The following is a 24995-nucleotide window of genomic DNA, read 5'->3' as shown; positions in this document are numbered from 1 at the left end:
CCAAAGAATGAAACACAAGTCCACATTTCTTACTTGCCATGGAATGCATTTTGCTATGAATGCATTACACAGCAAAGTCATGACACTGCAGTTGAAGAGCCACATTGTAACATTGGGGTCTGTAGCACTGAGGTCTGTAACACTGAATGCACAACTCCATTTCTCAACATATTGGATGTCGGCTACTGCACATTGACACTCACTGACACTCCACCCTGTGTTTATTTAAGGAAAATTATATGTAATGATAGTATGACTCTGCACCCACCTGTTTTAATTCAGGTGTCAATCAAGTTTATTTTTAATGCGCAGTGCTAGTTACTATCACCAGTCATGTCTCACATATACATGCTCACATATACATGAAGTATTTTTACTCTGTTGTAGGCCTACACCATCCACCCCATCCATACCACTTTGCCTGCAGAGGTTAGTCTGCACAAAGGTGAACAGACTGGAGCCCCTGCAGCACAAAAGAGGAGGGGAGACAGACTGGAATTCAGCGATGAGAAAGGAGGGGGGGGGGGCTCTAGACCCAAGGTGCTCAAAGTGTGGTCCATGGACCACCAGTGATCCATGAGAGACTTCAAGTGGTTCGCAAGGGAATTTCTACATAATGTAGTCAGCATTTCCAGGACAAGCTTCCGTAGGCTGTATTTGTAACATTATTAAAAGGCTGTACCTCTCTTAACTTCTTCCTTCAGTGGACAGGGGGGCCCTGTAAAAATAAACTAAGACAAAATGGTCCTTGGCCTGAAAAAGTTTGAGAAACCCCCCTCTAGAAAGTTTGTTTGTGCTGTAGGAAAGGTCACTGGGAGGGAACACAACAGAGCCAAGAGACTGTGCTGTGTTTACACAGGAGATATTTACACCAATCCATAGTAATGAGGACCTGCTGAACACATTCATGCACCATGAACGGTTGCATAACCCACACATTTGTTTGAGATACATGAGCTCTTTGTCTGTCCATGTCCTGATAGAACCAGTTAAGATTTCAATGGGAATGTTCCCCCTGACTTACGGTGTTGCATAACATTGTATACCATATTAATTCAATTTACTGTCTCATTCACCGAAGTGCACTCCCTGTCCCTGGGAAAAACATGGGCTCAACATTTTGTAAACAGCAAATTGAAATGAAATATGGTAATATGGTGCTTTGCAACGCACGCACACACACACACACACACACACACACACACACACACACACACACACACACACACACACACACACACACACACACACACACACACACACACACACACACACACACACACACACACACACACACACACACACACACACACACACACACACACAAACCCCTCTTCCCCTTGAAAGAGATTTTCCTCAGAAAAGAATTTGAAGGGAAGTGAAAATTGCAGTTTCTGACATTCTACCACTTCCTCAAGACCTTAATGGAGGAAGATATGAAACCCCATCAGATTCCCATCAGCATGTGTTGCTTGGCGCTGGGTGTTTGTTGTTGGGTTGTGTTTTATGTGTTGTGTATTATGTGGCAGCTTGTGTGAATGTTCAAGACAAATCGACTTTGGGACAGAATAATTAATCTTGAATCTTGCAACTGCAACTGTGCTTTGACTACACTTGCTGAAGAACATGCCACCCCCCCCCCCCCCCCCCCCCCCCCCCCCGCCTACGTTAGCAGACTGTTGATGAGGAATTTCTCATGGGCATGGCAGCATGCTTACTCCAAGGAGTGGGGAGAGGCATGAGGGCAACAGCAGCCAGTGTTGTTAGATAACAGAAGTCTACCGTTAGCTATTTCACTATCTCTTAAACCACAGGTCCCCACAGCTGATCTGCATGATATGCACCGCAGTAGGTTAGAGTGTCTAAACGTTTGTAATAGAGACAAGCTTGGGTAGTTGACTGGTTAAAACGTGTGGTGAACAATAAAACCATTCATTCAAACAAACAAAGAAGGCTTTTTGTAGTTGTAGGTTGTCACTGGATACAGAGACATTTCTATGAGCCCACGTTCCTTTCTCAGTTCCCCATGTGTTTCTTTTCCGTCATAAATGCTGATTCGCATTCAGAAGTGGTCTGGACAGACTTTTTTCTGTTACTCACTGTCATGGATTTTTGAGGACTCACCCCTTGCTCAGCACAAACCTGTTTCATGGGTTCCCACCAGGAAACAGTAGAGCAGGGGTCAGAAGACAGCAGAGCTAATACGTAGAGCCTGGAACCAACCAGGGCTGGATTGGCCATCTGGTATAGCGGGCATTTCCCGGTGGGCTCTGCACCCTCGTGGGCCCCTATTTTCAGAAATTTAGAAATTCACGAGGGTGCGAGGCCCACCGGTGAGTTAGTTCTGTGCCACTAGTTATGAGGGGTCCCTTCAAGCCAAAGGTGCCCGGGCCCTATTTCTCCCCCGGTCCAGCCCTGGTACCAACCTACCGCAGGGGTGTCAAACTCAAATTGGCCGAGGGCCCAAATCAAAATCTGGAACTAATTTGCAGGCCACACTCAATACTTATTTCACACTAAATACTCATTTTTTTTAATTTCACAGATTCCCATCATAGTTCAAAAGTGCCTGAGCATATTCTGTTGCATTTGAGTGTGAGCTGTTTCACTGGCCTGGGCCCGCTCATAGAAAATGACTCTGTGGGCCGGATTTGACCCCCAGGTCTGAGTTTGACTTACCTGACTCTTGCCATCTGATATGCTCTCCCTGGTCTATAGGTAGGGCTGACCAGTTTAAACAGAGCACCACCAGACAAGACTCTCCACGTAGTCTCTCCACGTAGTCTATTACAAAGGAAACAGTAGAGGGATGAACTTCCTTCAGAGTCTTACGCTGTCTGTGTATGTATGTATGTATGTATGTATGTATGTATGTATGTATGTATGTATGTATGTATGTATGTATGTATGTATGTATGTATGTATGTATGTATGTATGTATGTAAGTATGTACAAACCCCAACTCCGGTGAAGTTGGGACGTTTTGTAAACAGTGAATAAAATCTAAATGCTATAATTTTCAAAACATTCAATCTATTCATTAGATGGACAATAGTGAAAAGACAACATATTAACCCTTATGTTGTGTTCGGGTCATTTTTGACCCGTTTTCAAGTTTTAGTGTGAAAAAAACACACTTTCCTTTATTTTCTTGGAATAAGGTTTCATCTAATCCTCAGTCACAATCATTTCAACACAAAAAAAATATGTTTTATCATTTTAGTAAATTTTAAAGGTCCAAAAAAAAAAAAAGTTACATCTGTGGTGTTCGGGGGTCAAAATTGACCCGGTATAGATTTTTGGTTGTTGTATGCATTTCTGAAAAGCTGTTGGTTGCCCTTTGTCTTCAGTTTGGTGATTTATGTTGAGGAAAATATATTTGTCGCCTGAACTTTTTTTTTTGCCAGCTTTTTGATATTAAAAATCCAATATGGCCGCCGGACAGTCCCATACACTACAATATGTCATATCTCCTGTTGTGAAAGGAGTACAGATGTATTTCTGGTGTCTACTCATATGTTTTCATGGTCAGGGAATCCATTTCTGCATTATATAATGAGATTTTTTGCACATTTGTTTGCAAAATACATTTTTGCACATTATTTTTTCCAAAAAACGTATCAAAAATTCATAATGGCACCCAAACCTGTATAACTGGTCTTATACTTTCCATAAAGTTGATGTGGCAATGACATAATGGTCCATGTTCATGGCATAGGGGATTCAGATGAATAGTGTGACTTTTTTCATGTTCATTGAGGTGTTCATTTCCAATACCTTTGCATTAGATTGGCGGAATAGCTGTGACTCTGACAGAATTGTTATTTTGTATATTTACCACACTAAAATCATATAAATATCGAAAACACCAAATCAACATATTTAAACATTAATTTTATGCACTGAAAAACTAATTTAGTTGATATTTGGTGTTTATCCTGCTATAAATCTCTTTGTGTTGGTTTGGACCCGAACACCACAAATGCCACTCTTGATGATATTTTTTAATATTAGAGAAAAACTAATAAAATAAATTTGGGGGTTGTTGTACTCTCATATCAGCTGTAATACATGGACAACATAATCAGTAATTGTATCACTTTGGGAGGTATTAATAGTGAATTTATGCAGATTTTGATAGTTTTGGTCATCAAAAACGATTTGCATAATGTAAGATAAAAGATCTTTAAAGTCAAAAAGATGAATACATCAGTAATATTTCCATGGATATGAATACATACCAAGTTAGCCATGAGATGAAAAACAATATTTGATGATAACTAGTGTTTTTAGGTATTTTATAGCTGAGTTTTGTTATCACGGGTCAAAAATGACCCGAACACCACAGGTGTATGTAGCTTACGAACACAACACAAGGGTTAAGTGTTAAAACCGAGAAAAAATATTGTTTTGGGGGACATATGTACTCATTTCTAACTTCATAAATCCAACACGTCTCAAATAAGTTGGGACGGGGATCAGTGAAATTTAGTAAACATCCAAATAAGATAAAACAACAAAGAAGAACATTTCAAAATGAATTGTACTGACGGACAATATAGGTGTCCAGGTATAAGATCATCACAGAGAGGCTGAGTCACTCAGAATTAAAGATGCAAAGGGAATAATTACCATAGTTATTACATACATTTTTGAATTCCCTTTGATTCACCACGATTGAGTGTATATAAGACATATTTTTGTTACTAAAATCATTGTATAGGTTCATGACATCATGAAATATATATTGGCTGTAGTCTCACTCTAGCACTCCAGGAATTAGAGCTATTGAAAATTGACCATATTAAGAATGCTTAATGCGTGCAAATGATACAGGGGTGTAACATTCTCCTAAGCACCTGAGCTCACTTGAAATAGACCCAGAAGACATGGGAAACTGTCCTTTGCTTACAGAAGTCAGCAGTTGTAGTTGTAGAAGTTGTAGAAGTCCATTCTTTTTGACAATAATAGAGCATTGCACATCCTGTGCTACAGTAAAAATGGACCATCCAACTTGTGTTAGTGCTAACTTCAAAAGTCAGCCTCCATGATGGCATGCGGGTGCAGTAGTGCATTGGTTAAGATGTTCTCACTCATCTGTAGAGTTAAATACAATGCTGAATGGTATAAATGGGTTTTAAACAGCATGAAAAGCCACTCATGCATTATATTCTGAAGGGAGATCTTTGATTACTGCCACATAGTAAGGTCAAATTGCATTCTCTACTATGTTTTAACAGTTTGGCTCCATCATAAGGACCAGCAAGTGATAAAATGGTGGGCTTTTGGTCAAGACCTGTCACACTGTAAGCACTACAGAAAGGAAAACATTGCAAAACATGACAAGGAATACACCCACCATTTAAGCTGGTGAAATCATGTCCAAGATAGGAATTAACACTGTTTTTTATATAAAATCATCTCATCGGTTAATGTATTTAACTGTTACGTGTTGTCTTTTGTTTTGTTTTTAGTCTTCCTTGACATTTGCTGCCATTTATTGTCCCTGTCCCAACTCTTTTGAGACGTGTTGGATTTATCAAGTTAGAAATGAGTACATATGTCCCCCCAAAACAATATTTTTTCTCGGTTTTAACACTTAATATGTTGTCTTGTCACTATTCTCCATCTGATTAATAGATTGAATGTTTTGAAAATGATAGCATTTTGATTTTATTCACTGTTTACCAAACGTCCCAACTTCACCGGAGTTGGGGTTTGTATGTATGTATGTATGCATGTATGCATGTATGTATGTAGGTAGTAGGCCTATATGCAGGCCTATATATCTTTGTTCAGCAGGGGTATTCAATTAAAAGTCACAGGGGGCCAGTTTTTTAAAAATTCCCTCCAGTGAAGGGGCCAAACATAGAATCTGTATAATTGTGCACAGCACGTGTCTGAGGTTAGGGTGCGAAACAGCTTCCCAAACAGAACAGATATTCGCTTCTCTATTTCTTAGTAGCCTTAGGATGGTCTATTTATGATACTGTTTTAGATAAGATTCCACTCTCATGTGAATGCATAGTAGAGATATCCCAAACATGAAGTGTTAGTGATCGCAAATTATGCACGGCCACAGATAACACACATATTTGTTTTCATTTTGTTCTGACCTTATGGGGGGCCAGAACCTGGCCAAGCAAGGGCCGCATCTGCCCCCAGGGCCTCCATTTGAATAGTTGTGATATACAGTATGTATGTGTTTGTATGTATGTGTACTGTAGAATCAGAATTAATTCAACTTTTTGAAAATTGCCATATCGTATAAGTCAGAAAAATGCAAAAAAAAATAAAAAAAAAATAGCAAAAATATTTACCTCGCCTTATAACAAAGGGGTCACAACCATCTTGAAAAGAAATACCCATCTTCTAAGTATTCTTTAGCACACTGTACACAAAAGCATATAAACTACTGTATGTGCAAGTGTTTGGCAGCAGATTTAAAATAACCGAACTCCATATTGGGATTTAGTAGGCCTATCGCATTAGCTTAAGTATACTGGGAAAGATCACACATTAAAATATTTTGGTCACACACATTTGTGCTTGAATTTATTCAACTTTTCTACAATGATTTTCTTCTGGGAACTGTCTTAGCAAAGTGTTACTCACCTACGCTTCATGTTACCTTTTTAGGCATCTGACTGGATCCATGTTAGTTAGTTGGATGCTAGTCCTCCTCTGTGCTCGTTGGGAGAGGTAATGCCCTGCCTGCAGCAAGACAGTCCCAGAACAAACCTCAAGTCATACCAGATGTAACTTTTTAACAATGTAACTTCTCCATAACAATATAGGTACTGTTTTGCACTTATGTCACTTAAAATGATTATGAGACAGACAGGCTGTCAGGGCAATCCTTAATCTGGGTAATGAGTCATTGACATTTCAGTAACAGATATCAGGGTGGCTAATATTAAATGACTGTTTTGTATTTATTGGATAATCTAAAAGGCATATTCATTGGTTTATGCTAATATAAATTTAATTAATTTCAGTCATACAATAGTGACATAAACTGCACCACCTGACGTCTGCTACTGAAAAAAAATGTCAATGACCCTTATGATCTAAAATTAGAGCAAGAGCCAAGGCAGGTCAGTGTCCCTCTCTAGCAGCGCCGATCACCCCATCACCACCAAAATCAAGCAGTTTGTGCTTTGGTGTGCTCTCAATCATTCCAGATCATTTCACTGAAACACATACATAGTTCTTGAATTGATACAGACAGACAAACCAAAAAGCTCATGGAATCAAAATATAGTGAATAAACATGATTGGTTGACGAGGTATGTGGCCAAGGCTAATAGTTCATGGCGGGCGCCTTACACAGTACTGTTTGTTGACATTGTCATGCACGCACAGTGTGACTAACACGACTCTGGGAAATGGGCCAGAGGTAAAAAACCCTAAAATATCTCAGTTCCAAATAGTGACTGGTCCTCTGTTTACTGTTGCCATAGTCAGATGGACTTAGCTGTGCCATGTGGCCTAACAAATAAGTAAGTCAGAGGGCAGTTGTTGATAGATACCTGGATTTGTAATAGTAGGCAACCGCAAGCCAGCTAACTTAATCATGCAAAACATTGTACACTCAGAACACAGTCATTGGAAGTGATTGTAGCTCGTGCCAAATTATGACTGTCAGTTCTTTTGATTAGTTTGCAATGTGTTGCTGTGAAACCTACTCTTATTCTATTTACAGGACACTGTGGCTGTGGCCTCAAATATTGACTAGTGCAGGGGTGTCAAACTCAAATTGACTGAGGGCCGAAATCTAATTCGGGAACGAAGTTGCGGGCCTAGCTCATTATTCAAAAAGCACTGAAATTGTGCATGCATCCACATGCTTACAAATGCCTGAATCTTAAACACTCAATCCCAGCAGATATTGTAGTTCAAATGTGCCTGCACAGTCTGTTGTAAAGGAGGGAAGACATCACTTATGCACTTGTATGAGCATGTGACGCCCAAAATTTCATGTCAAAGTCATAATAAAATACATTTATGTGTAGGGGGGCCAACTGTAATACACATTTGAAATGATCTTGCGGGCCAAATAAAATGACTCCACAGGCCAAATTTGGCCCCCGGCCTGAGTTTGACATCCCTGACTAGTGACTACCATCACTTCCATCAGTAATGGGAACTAGTACTGCTATATTCTTAGCTTACTGGTACCTGGAAAATACCCGAGAGACTAGGCCTACTCTTAGAATCTCTGGTGCTACATTGAAGAACATTGTTAGTGTGCTATCAACAGGTAACGACTAAGCATAGGATACAGTCCATATTCAATTTGACACAAACATTTTTAATCAAACTTGTGGTGAGTGTAAAAACAAATCTTTTATTTTTTTATTTTAAAGGTCTTACAGGCTTTAAAAACTTAAAACATGTTTTTAAAAATCTATTTCATAACCATCTCAGAGAGATTCTGCTCCACAATTATACATGTGCTTTTCCAGTGCCATCTGGTGGCTATTGCTAGCAATATCATATAGATTTCCAGTACAATGAACTGCTCCACAGCAATAACCTTTGCTGATGTAAAAATGAGACGTCAACATCCCTCACAACTCCATAATGTTCAATTAAGGACAATACTCTCAATAGACTCAAAAATAGAAAATAAAAAAAATACTCCTGGCAGTTTGTAAACACAAGTTAAGTGTAACTGGAACACCATGAAAGGTCCCAGATTCTCCAAATCTGCCTTGACATCAATACAGAACAGGAATCTCTAGGCTACTGGTAGACCAAGAGACATCTCAAGCCAAGTGACATCATGAACATATGTGGCCAAAACGTGCAGGCACAGAGAGGAAGTATGTCTGAAGCACATAAACCTTGGTTGGTGCTTGCTTCTGCTTTTTTAAAAGCATACCACCACAACATTTTCTGGTACTGAGGCGAGGCTGTGCCTAGGCTGTGTCCAGTTTGCTTCCCTCTAGTGGTGATGACAGGGTGTAGCGCTCACAAGTGTTGATCATGTCAGCTCATAGCGGTTTATGTTCTCAAGCGCTGGTGTGAGATCGCTGAAACTTGGACGGTCATCTGGCTTGATGCTCCAGCAAGAGAGCATGAGGTCGTATATAAACTTTGGGCAGTTTGGTGGTGAAGCCATCCGATAGCCGTCCATGACGTGGCTGTATACTTCATTGGTGTTAAAACCTATTTCATTAAAAAAAAAAAAAAATGATCATGAAATATCAACATGTATCTGTTTAAGATGAAAAGTAGGCCAAAGGTAGAAACCATGTTCATGCTATGCTTTGTTGACTTCATTTGCATCCGTCCAGCCTCAGTGTTGATTTAGTGCGTGTGCAAAGCAGGGTTTCCTGTGCCTCTATAAATAATACCGGGCGGCCATAAATACAGCACGGCACGCGGCTCTTCTGAAGCAGGCTTTGAGAGCCATAATAAATGTGGCTTATGAACTGTATGATGTATGTGACATTTAAAGAAGTTGCGGTACGTACTGTTGCATTTATTTTTTCATCTGATCTTCATCTATCCTGTTCTAAAGAATTATTCAATGTTTTTTTTGGTCTTTTTATCCAGAGTTTTAGAGCGATGGTAGTTTAATTTCACTGTATAATGTGGTAAAAGCCATTTCGATCATACACAATGAATAGGCTATTTGTGAGGCTCATTTATCTTGTTTGTCAAGTAAATCTTATTCCCTTTGTAATTTTATTTTGTTCTGTTCTGTGGGTGGTTTCTTTGCCAATTTGCCAATACAGCCAAACAATGACAGAAATATTCTTTACTCATATCATCACAAGACACAAAATAATGCTACCAAAGTGTAGTTTCATACCTACAGAATGAATGAGGATGCGCTTATTCTCTGTGGGTATGTGTGTGCGTGGGTGTGTGAGGATTGAGATTTGTATGGTATGGGTTTGTGGGTGGAATATGTGGATGTGCGTGAGAGGTTTTTGAGCACTTTTCTGATATTGTATATCTTAAAGGTGCACTGAGTAATGTTTTTAGTACAAAAGGGTAGTTCCTCGCGCTTCTGCTTTATCATCTGGTGCATCGACGGGAGAGAGGCAGGAAATCTTCACTTGAAGGACAACACCGGAGCAGCACAGATGTATTTCTTTGTGTCTTTTTTATTCAAGTGCACAACATGACTAACGTTTCGATGGTTAGACCATCTTCATCAGAGTCCATCGGTCTAACCATCGAAACGTTAGTCATGTTGTGCACTTGAATAAAAAAGACACAAAGAAATACATCTGTGCTGGTCCGGTGTTGTCCTTCAAGTAATGTTTTTAGTAGTTTATTTCCAGAGTTCATGCCGCACAGAATTTGCTGGTGATGTAAGTATTCATAAGTGTTCATTATGACTGGGAAATGCATACATGAACTGCATACATGAAAAGGTGGATCTTCGCCATGTCCGCCATTTTGAATTTACAGAAATAGACATTTTTAGCTGCAAAACTCAATGCACTTTGGACATACTAGCAAATGTTAGTTTATTACTTCGTAAATATTCATGAAAAGATCAAATTTGCAACTAGGCAGCACAGTTTGAATGAGCAACATAGTTGCAATACCTACTCTGGCCACCATCCTACACAGCGCACCTTTAACTATTGATTCACCGAACATGGACTGCTCAAATTCATTGGAGTTGTTACAATGACAAATAAAAAGATATTCTGAGGTTATACCAGGATAAGGAACGCCTCCATAAGTGATGATCTCGTAGAGCAGGATGCCAAACGACCAGATGTCAGATTTGCTGGAGAAGCGTCCATGGCTGATGGCCTCTGGGGCGCACCACTTATATGGGATCTTCTTGTCACTGGACTCATAGAAGGGCTCCTGCAGAAGATGCACAGCAAAGGAGCAATATACAGTCAATGTATTGCCTGACAGAAGCATGGCAAACACAGACACGTCACAGTGTAAAATTCAGAGAGAAAATCGATCTGTAAAATGTCACATTAAAAGGTCATGCCACTTTTGGATGTTTCATTAGGATCAATTCTGAGCAAGACAGTTGTATTGCAGTTGCATTGTTTTATCTGATCTTATTTCAGGTTAAAAACACTGGTGCTAATAAGGGCTAAGAGTTTTTGTATTACAATATTATTATTTTACACCAAATTTCTCCTTCACATTTAGCAGTGGACAAGCAATAAAAGGACCTTGAGGATGCGAGCCAGGCCAAAGTCGGCCACTTTGCAGATGTAGTTCTCCCCCACCAGGACGTTGCGGGCGGCCAGATCTCTGTGGATGCTGTTCTGAGACTCCAGGTAGCTCATCCCATCAGCCACCTGGGCAGCCATGTCCACCAGGCACAAGCGGTCCACAGAGGACCCCTCTTGGCCTGCAGGGAGGGAGAGGAGTAGAGTAGAGTAGAGTAGAGTAACTTTATTGATCCCCAGGGGGAAATTCAGGTATCCAGTAGCTTACATAAATACACAAATACACAAAAGCCCACATGGACATTTCAAGACAAAAATAACACAGGAATAGTCATCAAGGCGGGGAAAATAAAATAAAATAGTAGAGATAATAAATGTAGAAAAGGTAATTGTGCAAAAAGACATTCTGTGAGTTGGGATAGACCAATGCAGAAAAACATACTCTGTCAGTTAATGTAGACAATCTTAACATGACCTGGAACAAGTGTTGATGGATACATCTATGATATAGTATAGTATGTAGAAGTAGGCAGTGTACAGAGTATAATAGGGGTTGAAAATTCTCACAATGTCACAGTAAAGTACAGGTAAGTGTATTAGGCAAACACACACACACACACACACACACACACACACACACACACACACACACACACACACACAGACACACACACACACACACACACACACACACACACACACACACACACACACACACACACACACACACACACACACCACACACACACACACACACACACACACACACACACACAAAGAGGTTCCCCAGTAACTGGGCCAGCTCCGACAGATCACAGTCTTTGCTTGTGGTAAGCAGGAAAAACAAGTATGTCCAGTGGTCAAGGGTCAAAAGTTCCTTAGTGCAGTTATTGGACAGCACACACACACACACACACACACACACACACACACACACACACACACACACACACACACACACACACACACACACACACACACACACACACACACGAGAGGGGGACCAGAGGAGAGGCCAGAAAAGAGGAGAAAAGAGGAGAGGGGGATGAGAGGAGAGGAGAGGGGGACGAGAGGGTAGGCGAGAAAAGGTAGAAAAGAGGAGAAAAGAGGAGAGGGGGATGAGAGGAGAGGTAAGAAAAGAGGAGTGAAGAGGGGGAGGAGAGGAGTGGCAAGAAAAGAGGAGAAAAGAGGAGAGGAGAGGGGGATGACAGGAATGGCGAGAAAAGATGAGTGAAGATGGGCATGAGAGGAGTGGCGAGAAGAGGAAGGCTTGGTATAGCCAGAGAAAAGAGGAGTGAAGAGCAGAGAGAAAAGATGGGAGGAAGACACACACAAAAAAGAGAGGAGAGGAGGGAAAACCACAGTAAATGAGGAAGATTAGAGATGAGGGCATAGTATAAAAGATGAGAGGATGAGACTACTATGAGAGCAGAGGTAGGTCACTGCAAACTCCACACCCAAGTTGAATTTCCACACAGCATCCTATATGCAGTCTGCACTTCAGGTTCCACTAACAACTACATGTGTGTGTATAAGGGCACTGTTTAGTGCAGTCATAACAAAACAAAAAGGGAAACAAAAAGTGTATGCAAATATCATTAACAGTAAATGTTTATGTAATCATCACAACAATTTATATGAAGTTATCTGCAGTTCAACCTTACAGTGCGTCAGCAAATAAAAAGTTACCACCATGATCAGGAATAGTACAATGGCACAATAAGCATTTGCATTTTAGCTACAACTCGCAATGAACAAAGGACAAAGGCCAGGTGTATGGGAAAAGGGAAGTTATATACATGTAGTTGTGGTTGTGATAAAAAAAAAGTCTTGTGAAAATGTCATTTGTGTTTGCGAAGTCACTTGGAGAAGAGTGATGAGTTATGTGAATGCATGGTCAAAGGTATAATGTCTATTTCAGCATCAGAGTCAGCAAGGACTTTCAGTCACTATAGAGGTACAATTTCCCTACCCAGAGCCTGTGTTATAACCTCGCTGTCACCAAAATGGTAATGACTAAGTCTTAATCGGTTACCTATATTTACACACCTGGTCCCCTTTAAGTGAACCAAACTCATTAAGTGGACCAAAAAGTGAACCGACAGCAAAAGGACTCATTTCTGTTTTTGTTCATATTGTGAGTGTATTACAAAAAAACCTGCTGCTCTTTCTTGTACCGTTAGGCTTTTATGGTGTGTCAGTCCTCTTTTTGATCATAAAAATATATAGGCTACAGTATTTTTAGTTACTTAGAAGTGAGAGACTATGTGAAGAAGCATGTACCCAAATGAGAGTGTGTGGAACCCACAACTTTGAATGTGCTGTTTATATTTTGAGTCAGAGCTAGACATCTCATTTCTACACTTAAAGGGGTATTCCACCGGTGGAGATATGAATATGCATTGAAAGTGGGTCATATATGTAGTAGAATAGTAGCATACATTTCTAATTTGGTGCCCTCTTGGCCGAGAAAAGGCAGAAAATGACTTTTTAGTGCTTGTGGATTTATGACAACAATCCCCATAATGCGTTGCAATGCTCAAGTTCCACAGGCCACACCCAGGCAGCTCTGCCAGTGACTTATAGTGGAGCAGCTACAAGGCCAATATGGCAAGAATCGTGCAAATTATGATACAAGCATGAAATTTGGCAGGTATGTGCTTAAGACCCTTACAATCAAATCTACCCGATTTGCCACTTGAAATGGCGGCCATTTTCCAAGATGGCCGCCAAAAAAGACCCCAAAAGTTGATTTATTGCAAAGAATTGACATATAAAATTATGATACAAGCATGAAATTCAACATGTTTGTGCTCAAGACCAGCATAATTAAATCTACCTGCTTTGCCACTTGAAATGGCGGCCATTTTCCAAGATGGCCACCAAAGAAAACCTCAGAAATTGTTTTTTTGCAGAGAATTGACCAAACAAATTGTGATACAAGCATGAAATTCGACATGTTTGTACACAAGACCAATGAAATTAAATCCACCTGATTTGCCACTCGAAATGGCGGCCATTTTCCAAGATGGCCACCAAAAAGACCCCAGAAATTGATTTATTGCACCAAATTGACCAAGCAAATTATGATACACACATGAAATTTAGCATATATGTGATCAAGACCAATACAATCAAAACCACCTGATTTGGCACTTGAAATGGCGGCCATTTTCCAAGATGGCCGCTAAAAAGACAGCAGAAATGGATTTATTGCACCAAATTGACCAAGCAAATTATGATACACACATGAAATTCAGCATATATGTGATCAAGACAAATACAATCAAATCCACCTGATTTGCTACTTGAAATGGTGGCCATTTTTCAAGATGGCGTCCAAAAAGACCATCGAAATTGATTTGTTGTATAGAATTGCAAATGTGGTCTAAATTGTTCATTATCCTTAATTCAGATGATGAGGTGATACAGATGTGTCCTCCAATGACAAATAAGCCCTTATAACATACTAATAATATGTTGATAACATTCCAATAAGGCCAGTTTTGCACCCCGCCCTCAACAAAAAATGACTGCTAATGACATGCTAATAATGCAAGGTCAATGTGGTAATAATATGCTAATTCATGGTTTTATCGATGTTGCTCAAACGTGGCAATAGCATGGTAATAGATAATAATGCCAGTTCTTGCTGCCGATGGAGGGTGGTGCATGAATATGCTCCTAGAAAAATCCAAAATAAATAACGCAATGTAAAGAAGCTGTTTAGGCATCAACATAGCTACATCCTGATGAGAAACAACAGCCTAAGTGAACAATCACATAGAATCCCAGATTCATGAACAACACTGGGGTGAATTTCTCAAAAACAAAGTTGCTTACTACATTAGCTACTTTGTTGTTTTGAATGCATTTTCCCATTGGCAACTACCGAAGTGGCTAACAGGCTAACAACTTCTCTTTTGAGAAACTCACCCCTGGTGTATTCATCAATGCAGTTTTACCCAATGGCCTAACTTGTGAGGACTCATACTTTATACTGTTTTATGGACATTCATAACCCCTTTGCCCTTATGTTAAATGTGTATTGTCTTCAAAATTGCAGTGATCTTTATCTTGAAGTCTTTATCTGTTACTTAATGCTCTCTTTAATCTCTTAGCAATGCTGTTATGATGTAGTTGAGTCTTTCCAGCAAAGTGTGAACGGGCCTGTCTTTTTGAGGAGGTTAGGAGTCTATGGCTGAACCCCCTTGAGGGCTGTGAATACTCTCTTTGCCGGCTGTCGCCCAGAGGTCAACGCAGACAGTTTTGATTTTTGCTCGATCACTAGGTCTGCGCTATGAGAGGATTCAAACTGCCTTCAATACAAGGAGTAGACTATACGTGTCTGTTGCCTTGTAGCTACACAGCTACACAGACTCAACGACAATGGAAACATGTAATAAATGTCAACCTGTATTTTTGATTGCACTATCCACCGCAGTCGTTTGGAACAAGGAAGTGGCTCATTGTCGAGAACAGGTCGCACGAAGCAGAATGAAATATGGAACCACTATTTACTGTCCCGATATAACTTCAGCATCGTAACTTTCAAGTGCAAGTGTTGTCTTTGGTTCATGTAAATAAATGAAGCTACAAAGCATGAGGAACTTCTTTCATGAACATCTCATAGTCCGTAGCCCAGTGAAGGTTAGAACAAGGAAGTAGCTGTTTGTTCTCAAGCACAGAGCAGCCTGGTCGAGAGGACCAATCACAGCGGCTCCTGCTGCTATTAACCGCGTAGCTGTCTGCGACCAATCACATTTTCAGGTGCACACCAAGTGACGGCAGAGGGGGTAAAAATGACTGCGTGGCTGTCTGCATCATCGCACAGACAACTTTGATTCTGAGCATAAACCAGGCTTTAGCCCTACGCCTTTCCCCTTTCCCTCCGTTTTGCACGTTCATAGGCGTAGGGCTGTCCGAAATTATGTTAAGACAGAGGGGTAGGGGTAAGGGGCTTCAAATAGAGATTTTCCAGAGGCAGACTTCAAATGAAGGGGTAAGACCTATTTCCCCCAAATGCATTGCGAATGCCTTTAAAAAAGGTTGGCATCCACAAAAGCACACAAAAATAAGTATTTTATGTAATTTATGTTTTTACTGTTGTAATAATTGTTGCATTGTACTAAGCTAAACATTGTCTCAATTGGTCATTTTCACCAGGAAACATGCATGAAAAAAATTGCTATTAATGTCAACTTAATGCATGGAAGTCGTTAAGGAATTGTGAGGGTCATGCAACACCATTGTCCTTTTTTAAAATTGTTGCCCAAGTGATTACAAGCAATATTGTTGGTTCAACCATAGAGAGGCTGGTTTGTGAATGCTATGGGTGTCATTCCGCGATTGTTGAAGGGGTGTCTCAATTCGTAGGGGATGCGTTTCAAGGTTTGAAGGGACGAAGGGCAAGGGGAAGGCATAGGGTAGGGATAGGGGTGTTCAAACTTCACAGTGTTCAAAATGAGTGTTGTACAAATTGACAGTGTACAGTTTCACTTTAGAAGGAACTCAATGACAGACAGTGCATCTAGGCATTTGTGTCCAAAATTCATTTTCTTTATGTTACTACTTACTACTCTACAGCCCCCCAGGGAGCATTTGGGAGTCCTTCCTTTCCATTTTGAAAAATGGTCACCATTTCAAGAGGCAAATCAGGTGGATTTGATTATATTGGTCTTGGGCAAATTTATGTCGAACTTCATGCCTACATCGTAATTTGATTGATCAATTCTGTGCAATACATCAATTTCTGAGATCTGGCCAGCCATCTTGGAAAATGGCCTCGAGGAAAGTGGCAAATCAGGTAGCTTTAATTGCATTGGTCTTGAGCTCATGCATGTCGAATTTCATGCTTGTATCGTAATTTGCTAAGCCAATTCTATGCAATTTATCAATTACTGAGGTATTTTTGGCGGCCATCTTGGAAAATGGCCACCATTTCAAGGAGCAAATCAGGTGGATTTGATTGTATTCGTCTTGATCACATATGTGCTGAATTTCATGTGTGTATCATAATTTGCTTGGTCAATTTGGTGCAATAAATCAATTTCTGGGGTCTTTTTGGTGGCCATCTTGGAAAATGGCGGCCATTTCAAGTGGCAAATCAGGTGGTTTTGATTGTATTGGTCTTGATCACATATATGCAGAATTGTATGTGTGTATCACAATTTGCTTGGTCAATTTGCTGCAATAAATCAATTTCTGGGGTCTTTTTGGTGGCCATCTTGGAAAATGGCCGCCATTTCGAGTGGCAAATCAGATGGATTTAATTTCATTGGTCTTGTGTACAAACATGTTGAATTTCATGCTTGTATCACAATTTGTTTGGTCAATTCTGTGCAAAAAATCAATTTCTGAGGTTTTCTTTGGCGGCCATCTTGGAAAATGGCCGCCATTTCAAGTGGCAAATCAGGTAGATTTAATTATGCTGGTCTTGAGCACAAACATGTTGAATTTCATGCTTGTATCATAATTTTATATGTCAATTCTTTGCAATAAATCAATTTTTGGGGTCTTTTTTGGCGGCCATCTTGGAAAATGGCCGCCATTTCACGTGGCAAATCGGGTAGATTTGATTGTATGGATCTTAAGCACATACCTGCCGAATTTCACGCTTGTATCATAATTTGCACGATTTTTCCTGTAGCCGCTCCACTATTACTGGGACTCACTAGTTTGATGCCGTGTCGGCCAGCATGGGCAGGTTTTGGGTTGTGCGGATGGGCGGGATTTGGGTTGCGCGTACTCGTGGACTTGGGAGCTCGTGCACAGCTGTAGTGCTGGGTGGTTTTGTCGATACACAAAAACATTCGGTTACTTTAATTCTCAATCGGCGCGCACAAGGGTCTCAATTCTAATAGGCCTACGCCTCATTTTCAATTCTAAATCAGTGGCACACGGCAAATAAATTGCATTGCCAGACTATTATGGCATACGGCTTAAACGGTAATGAGTTTTTTTTATTATTAGGTTATGTTGGCAACCTACAAAAATAATTATTTAGGTTAATCCTCAAACTGCTTAGGCCTATATTTACCTCGTCTGCAATAACGGGACCGACTCAAGGCAACTGCGAGCAAACTTAGAACTCCTAATGTGCCTCGTTTGCATTAACGGGACTTTCTGGACTCAACTGCGACCTTCTTGTAAAGATCTTGTCCAGATAAAGTTGCATTGGCACAGGGTAGGCATATTATGCAATATGCTGATAGATAGTACATTCCATTTGACCAAATAATGTACACGTTGGCCACCTACAAAAATAGGCTACTGTTATAATTTAGCTTAATTCACAAACTGCTTCTAATACGCTTCGTTTGCAAAAACGGGACCTTACTAGAGCCTCAATGCCAGTGATTCCAAAAGCACTGGCGCACTGATCTGTGATAGGTCTGTTAGCGCATTAGGTCGAACCCCCTATGGGCGGGGTTGAAAGGGTGGGGAAAAGGCTTGTAGTATCAACAGAAAGCCACCTCTCTCACACTTCCTCCTACAATGATGCAAAATGACAATTTTTACATCATTGTAGGAGGAAGTGCTAAGAGGTGAATACGGATTTCTCCTGTCTCAGGGGGAATTGAGAGTGTGTTGCACGACCATTCTAAAGTATAACTGGGTGTCTAGCAATGGAAAGCCTAATGCAAATGGGTGGAGTGCCCCTTTAATTCTGCAATATTAGCAGGTACTATCTACTCAGGGGATTAAAACTCTCTGGGAACAAGAATTTGGGGAGGGAATAAGTTATGAACTCTGAGATGATTCTTTAAAAACACGCACATCTGCTAACTCATGACACTGTTTGATTCAGCTGAAGATACTCCATAAACTGCTCCCCTCAAAAACAAAACTACATGGGATATTCTCGGAAATGTCCCCAATATGTGATTAATGTATGGTGAATGAAGACTCACTGCCTCAGAGTTACGTTCTTTGCCCTAAGCTAGTACCATTCTTGGTCCAGATATTTAATTAGCCTACCTCCGCCAAGGAGGTTATGTTTTCGGTCGCGTTGGTTTGCTACCAGAGACGGTCCATTATGAAGTGCTACCTCCGCCAAGGAGGTTATGTTTCCAGTCGCGTTGGTTTGTTACCTCCGCCAAGGAGGTTATGTTTTTGGTCGTGTTGGTTTGTCTGTCTGTTTGTTTGTCTCTCAGCAGGATAACTCAAAAAGTTATGAACGGAAATGACAAAAGGAACAAGTGATTAAATTTTGGTGGCGATCCGGATCACGATCCGGACCCAGGATTTTTAAAAAGATTGTTCACCATTACGGGATAGGGCGAATTTTGACATTCCAGTTTCAAATAGGCTGTAACATACTCAAATGTTCTATCAAACAGCTTCCTTGGCAGAGGTCTGCACTCTCTGAGTGTATTTCTAGTTCAGTATCAGATATGCAAGAGACCTCACTGGAACCAGATCCAATTTTGGCGGTGCAAGTAGTATCAGATAAGTTTCATTCACTCCCAGAATTTCAACAAAAGGTGTTATCATACAAGCTAATTATGGCTAGAAAACTAATTTTATAATTTTGGATGAAAAGTGAGGCACCTTCTGCTAAAATTTGGCTAGACGAAATTATCTAACTGTTACATCTAGAAAGGATATGGTATGTGTTATCAAACACACTGGAAAAATGTGAGAAGATTTGGCATCCCCTTCTCCAGTACATTCACTGGTTTTGCTAAGATTTGGTTTTGTTAATTGATTAATTTTGTTAATTTGTTCATTGTTAATTCTGATTGCCTCAATAATGTAATAGAAATAGATCATGAAGTTTCGGGGTGGGTTGTGTGTTTGGGTGAGGGTGGGAGGATGGGGGGGTGGGGAAGGTGGGTTTGTTAATTTTGTTGTTATCTAGGTTAGTCTGGTTGTTGTTATCTACTTTCAAAAATGTCTGAATCTGTATAAATGTGTAAAAGTTTTGAAAAACTAGTCACAATTAAAAAAAAGATGAAATAATGTAGGCTACCTCTGAGGAATTCGAGCAGGTTGCCTTTCTCCATGAGCTCGGTGATGATGTAGTAGGGCTCTGAGGAGGTGCAGATGGCAAACAGGGAGATCAGGTGCCGATGCCGCAGCCTCTTCAGGATCTGAACCTCCCTGTGGAACTCCTGCTCACTCAGGTGCTCTGGGAGACACACAGGTATTAGGGAGCAAAGGAGCGAAACAGATAGAGTTGAGAGAAACAGACAAAGGCGGGGAGTGGGGGGGAGGCACGGGGTCAGGGACAGAATAAACAGAGTTGTAAAAGTAGAAGTGCTCTTACAGATAAAATTACAACAGTAGTATGATATCACAATGTTGAACCGTGTAATGTGAACCGTGTAAACTTCGGCTTTTTTCGCACACCTCAGCTGGCAGGTGCGTCGGAGATAGCACCATGGGTCACTCAGCAATAGTTTAAAGAAACTCCTGCACACTGACCATTTCGCTGTTCTTTTAATAAACGACGTTTCGGTACTAGACCTTCATCAGGCAATCCTGATCCTGATTGCCTGATGAAGGTCTAGTACCGAAACGTCGTTTATTAAAAGAACAGCGAAATGGTCAGTGTGCGGGAGTTATTTTAAACTAGAACCGTGTAATATACCACTAGTGTTGTAATTACGTTTGTCACATTTGTGAGTACTTGTACGTTTACTTTATACAACTCTGGGGATAGAAACAGACATCAAAGGTGATAAAATGGAATTCATACTATTGTACTCTGCTAGACACCATTCTGCCTAGAGATGGTATCATAGGATGTTTAACTGTGTGTGTGTGTGTGTGTATGCTTACCACAAGCAAAGACTGTGATCTGTCGGAGCTGGCCCAGTTACTGGGGAACCTCTTTGTGTGTGTGTGTGTGTGTGTGTGTGTGTGTGTGTGTGTGTGTGTGTGTGTGTGTGTGTGTGTGTGTGTGTGTGTGTGTGTGTGTGTGTGTGTGTGTGTGTGTGTGTGTGTGTGTGTGTGTGTGTGTCTGTGTGTTGATGGGTTGCTGTCCTCCACTAACCATTGTTCCTGATGATCTTAATAGCAACGCTTATGCGGTTTTTCCATTTGCCCTGGTAGACATCGGCGAAGAAGCCCGTGCCCAGTCTCTGCTCCAGGGCAAACTCCTCCTTTGGGAGCTCCCATTCATCCACTGTGGAGTGGCAAAGATCCTGAGGCTTAGGTTGAGCCTAAATAAAATATTGTAGAATAGAATAGAATAGAATAGAATAGAATAGAATAGAATAGAGAGCCTTTATTATCATTATACAAAGTACAATGGGGTTTAAAGCCTCCCTTCAAGATGCACATAACAAAGTATAAATGATTCTTCTGCATATAAATAGCTATGCATTCAATATACTCACATGCTTTTACTGACTGCAAACCAGAGAGGAGAAAACGTGTTTCTTAAAGGTGTGTAACAAGTGAGGTTTCAGTATTTGGAGTCAAAAACTATTCCGGCCTTCGGCCTTTACATGGATAACTTCTTGTAGACTAAATATAGCCTAATCGAATGCCAGTGATGTCCTATGTTCTGTATGGCGTCCTGCATGATATCTCAAAGTAATATAATTATAATAGTCTGTGTGTGTGTGTGTGTGTGTGTGCGTGTGTGTGTGTGTGTGTGTGTGTGTGTGTGTGTGTGTGTGAGAGAGAGAGAGAGAGAGAGAGAGAGAGAGAGAGAGAGAGAGAGAGAGAGAGAGAGAGAGAGAGAGAGAGATATCAGCTGCATCGTGGGAAGACAGATTAGGTAGTGGCAACCAGTTTTTCTAGGCATGATTCATGAACAACAAAATTGTACTGCAGTTCCTTTTCCCATGTGTTGCTAACGTTAACTGTTAACCCTAGTTCACCACAGTGATTAACATTTTCAGTATATTAAAAGGTATTACATGACATTAATACTCTCAGCTGATGCTTTATCTAAACCAGCTTACTGTACTGTTATAGGTACAGGATATTGGATACAGTCTGTAGAGCAGAGACTCGAACTGTCATAATATTTTGTGCAGGATAGAGGAAATCCCAGGCACTCAAGATTGCAATTTTCATAATATGTATTTGGCTACAATGCCAACACACAACTTTGAGAGTCCCTACAATAATCAGCACCAAGGAAAAAAGATGAATACCTAGCCTGGCGAGCCAGACCTGTACAGCAAAAAACTGCGGTCGCTAGGGGCGTCTAGATTTTTTAGGCTAATGAATACCCTGAAGCACTCCAAATTCCTGCTTGTTTTCTGTTTTATATTCTGTATAATATTCACTACCTGTGGAATGGAAAGTGGTTTCATTTGCCATCTACAACATGTGCATGTACACCTTGTCTTGCCCCGTCATTTCTGTTCCCCATTTCGAATGCATGCAACAGCCTTTTCCTGACAGAAAAAAAGGAAACTGTCGCCATGCAATATTACAGCCACAAAGCGGCACCACGTCTTATTCACATTTCTTCTTTTGAAATTCTTTTGGCTAGTTAGAGAAATTCCAGAGCCTGGAAAAAGAGGAAAGAGGACTAAATGGATGTCCCCGAAACTGAATCAGCTATGATGTTGACTGACAGCTGTACTGGCCTAAACCTTCTGAAATGGCAATTGTTGTGCCACAGCTTCCCTTATGATGCAGAGCCAGATTGGTCTTTTTATGTTATAGTCTGCCCTGACAATGGAGCACTGCAACAGAATCATGGCTCCAGTGTTTAAGGATATACCCTTTTACATATATTATTTTGTTAGTCGATAGCTGCCACCTCCCTTGTGGCTGTTCCATATGTTTGCCTTTGTTTCATGTGCCTGTAGGCTATTTGTTTAACCCCTTAAGACATGGCATTATAAATGAGCTGTTACCAGAATGGCAATGACCAGGTCGTAAAGGCCCCGTGCACTGTCAAAGTAGTGTAGTACTCTAGTAGTTAACTTTCAATGTCTGTTACACCGTGCCACAGGAGGTAGCCTACGGTGTGCATTAAGGGGCTATAAAACAAACAAACAAACAAAAAAAACAATAAAACAAAAAAGGAATTACAAAAATAACTAAGTAAATAAATAAAAATCACCACTCCAACCCACCCTGATACAGGCTTGACCCAGATGTTCCACGGAAGCAAGCCGGTTTCTTTGGTAAAACTCCACAAGATCGGCCAGGCTGGCAAAGCATTTGGACTGATCCACGTAGTACTGTCCATCCATCTGATAGATCTTGAAATGCCTTGCACGGTTCTCCACTTTGACTGTGTCACGCCGGCAGAAGAGAAAAACACATCAGTGAACGACAGGGCTTCAAATCAGCTCACCACACTTGTTGAAATGAAATAAGGTAAAAGTGGAAGTGGCATGGTGGCCGAATTATGAGAAGCTATTGATACAGTTCACACACACACACACACACACACACACACACACACACACACACACACACACACACACACACACACACACAGAGAGAGAGAGAGAGAGAGAGAGAGAGAGAGAGAGAGAGAGAGAGAGAGAGAGAGAGAGAGAGAGAGAGAGAGAGAGAGAGAGAGAGAGAGAGAGAGAGAGAGCAGTAATAATACCACACCTGAAAGTACATGGCCAACATTGTCATTCTCGCTGAGCCGAATGAGGAAAGCTCCTTCATGGTTCTGAGAAGACATGAGGTGGCTAAGTGCTTCAAAACGGCTCATCTTCCCAAAGAACCACCTTAAAACACAACACTCACATTATACATGTACAAGTAAAGCGTGGCATTCACAGACAAAGGGGAAATAACATTGAGTAAGAATGAGAGGTGTGCCAAGAGGGGACAACAGTTTGCATAGTTGACATATAGTTAATAAGTAAAACAGCATAGGCTACTTAACTTCAATGATTTGTAACCTGCTGGCAAGATAGTCTAGGTATTACATGGCATGGGCCAGGAAGGCTGACTCTAAAGTTTAGGGGTTCTATCCTGACACGCGCACAAACAACACTTCTGGAGATGGAAGAAATGGCCATAAAGTTGCAAAACTCCTTAACATACTTTTAGCCTGTTAAGACCTTTTTTCATTTTTAACTCTGCGACTTCCCTTTATCTTAGTCAGCCTTTGGGGCATCATCGAATGTCTAGTTTTAAATACATATAGTTTGTTCAACTTCAAATCTGACAGAATAGATAGGCCTACTTACGAGTCTGCGCCATCGGCCTCTTCACATACTATGTAATTGAATGGCACAATGCCCGTTGCCACTGTGCGCCCACTCCTGTCAATCTTTCGGGCAGTCCACCAATCCCCCGTGCGATTGACAACTCTGAACATATCACCCGCATCGAATGACAGTTCATCGTCAGCGCGCGCCTCAAAAGACCAGCGTGCCCGGTAAATCCCATCTTGACTTGCTTGGGAAGTTCCACTGTGGGAGTGCGTCGCGCACCGCGCGGAAGTTTTTGGCGAATTCTTCGAACTTTTTGTTTGGGAGTCTGAGTCGTCTGCAACTTTACCAGAACTGTCGCCTGACTTTCTAAAACATTTTTCCCATAACGTCTGAAGACACGGGCATAATTTTCGGCCGGTTTCACCCATGTGACGATCCAATCAGCAGGCGTAACGTTCCTATTAAAAAAGGGGGGGACGTGGACGCACCTGTTCGTCAGGTAGGCTACGTCCAACAAATATGTGAGGAACGTACAAAACGTTGTTCTGAGTGAAAACGCTTCCTCTTGAGTCCTGCCAGCCACGCCTCAGTGACGTCTCTGTATTGCACTTGTTAATGTTATAGTCGCAGTTGGCACGAGATCTAAAGCACCAGAGACGACGATTTTAGCCCTACTCCATCACTAACTGCTCACCCACCCATCATCTACGCTCATCACAACAAAGTAAAT

At 41.0% G+C, this 24995-nt stretch overlaps 1 protein-coding gene across 1 annotated transcript; it reads right to left on the bottom strand.

Annotated features, from left to right (window-relative positions):
* Positions 1–8284: 8284 nt before the first annotated feature.
* Positions 8285–24800, bottom strand: ptk6b (PTK6 protein tyrosine kinase 6b). Its single transcript, XM_063208255.1, has 8 exons — positions 24299–24800; positions 23709–23830; positions 23219–23379; positions 21169–21337; positions 20143–20301; positions 11169–11350; positions 10689–10842; positions 8285–9174 (listed from the first exon to the last, which is right to left on the bottom strand). Exons 1-8 carry the CDS (start codon positions 24691–24693, stop codon positions 8990–8992), a joined length of 1527 nt encoding a protein of 508 aa, XP_063064325.1. The 5' UTR covers positions 24694–24800; the 3' UTR covers positions 8285–8989.
* Positions 24801–24995: the final 195 nt, after the last annotated feature.

This window comes from Engraulis encrasicolus, chromosome 10 (genome assembly GCF_034702125.1).
Source record: "Engraulis encrasicolus isolate BLACKSEA-1 chromosome 10, IST_EnEncr_1.0, whole genome shotgun sequence".
In the NCBI taxonomy this organism is placed as follows: Eukaryota; Metazoa; Chordata; class Actinopteri; order Clupeiformes; family Engraulidae; genus Engraulis; species Engraulis encrasicolus.
The sequence above is the reverse complement of the archived record's forward strand: the minus strand, read 5'-3'. Positions and strand labels throughout refer to the sequence as shown.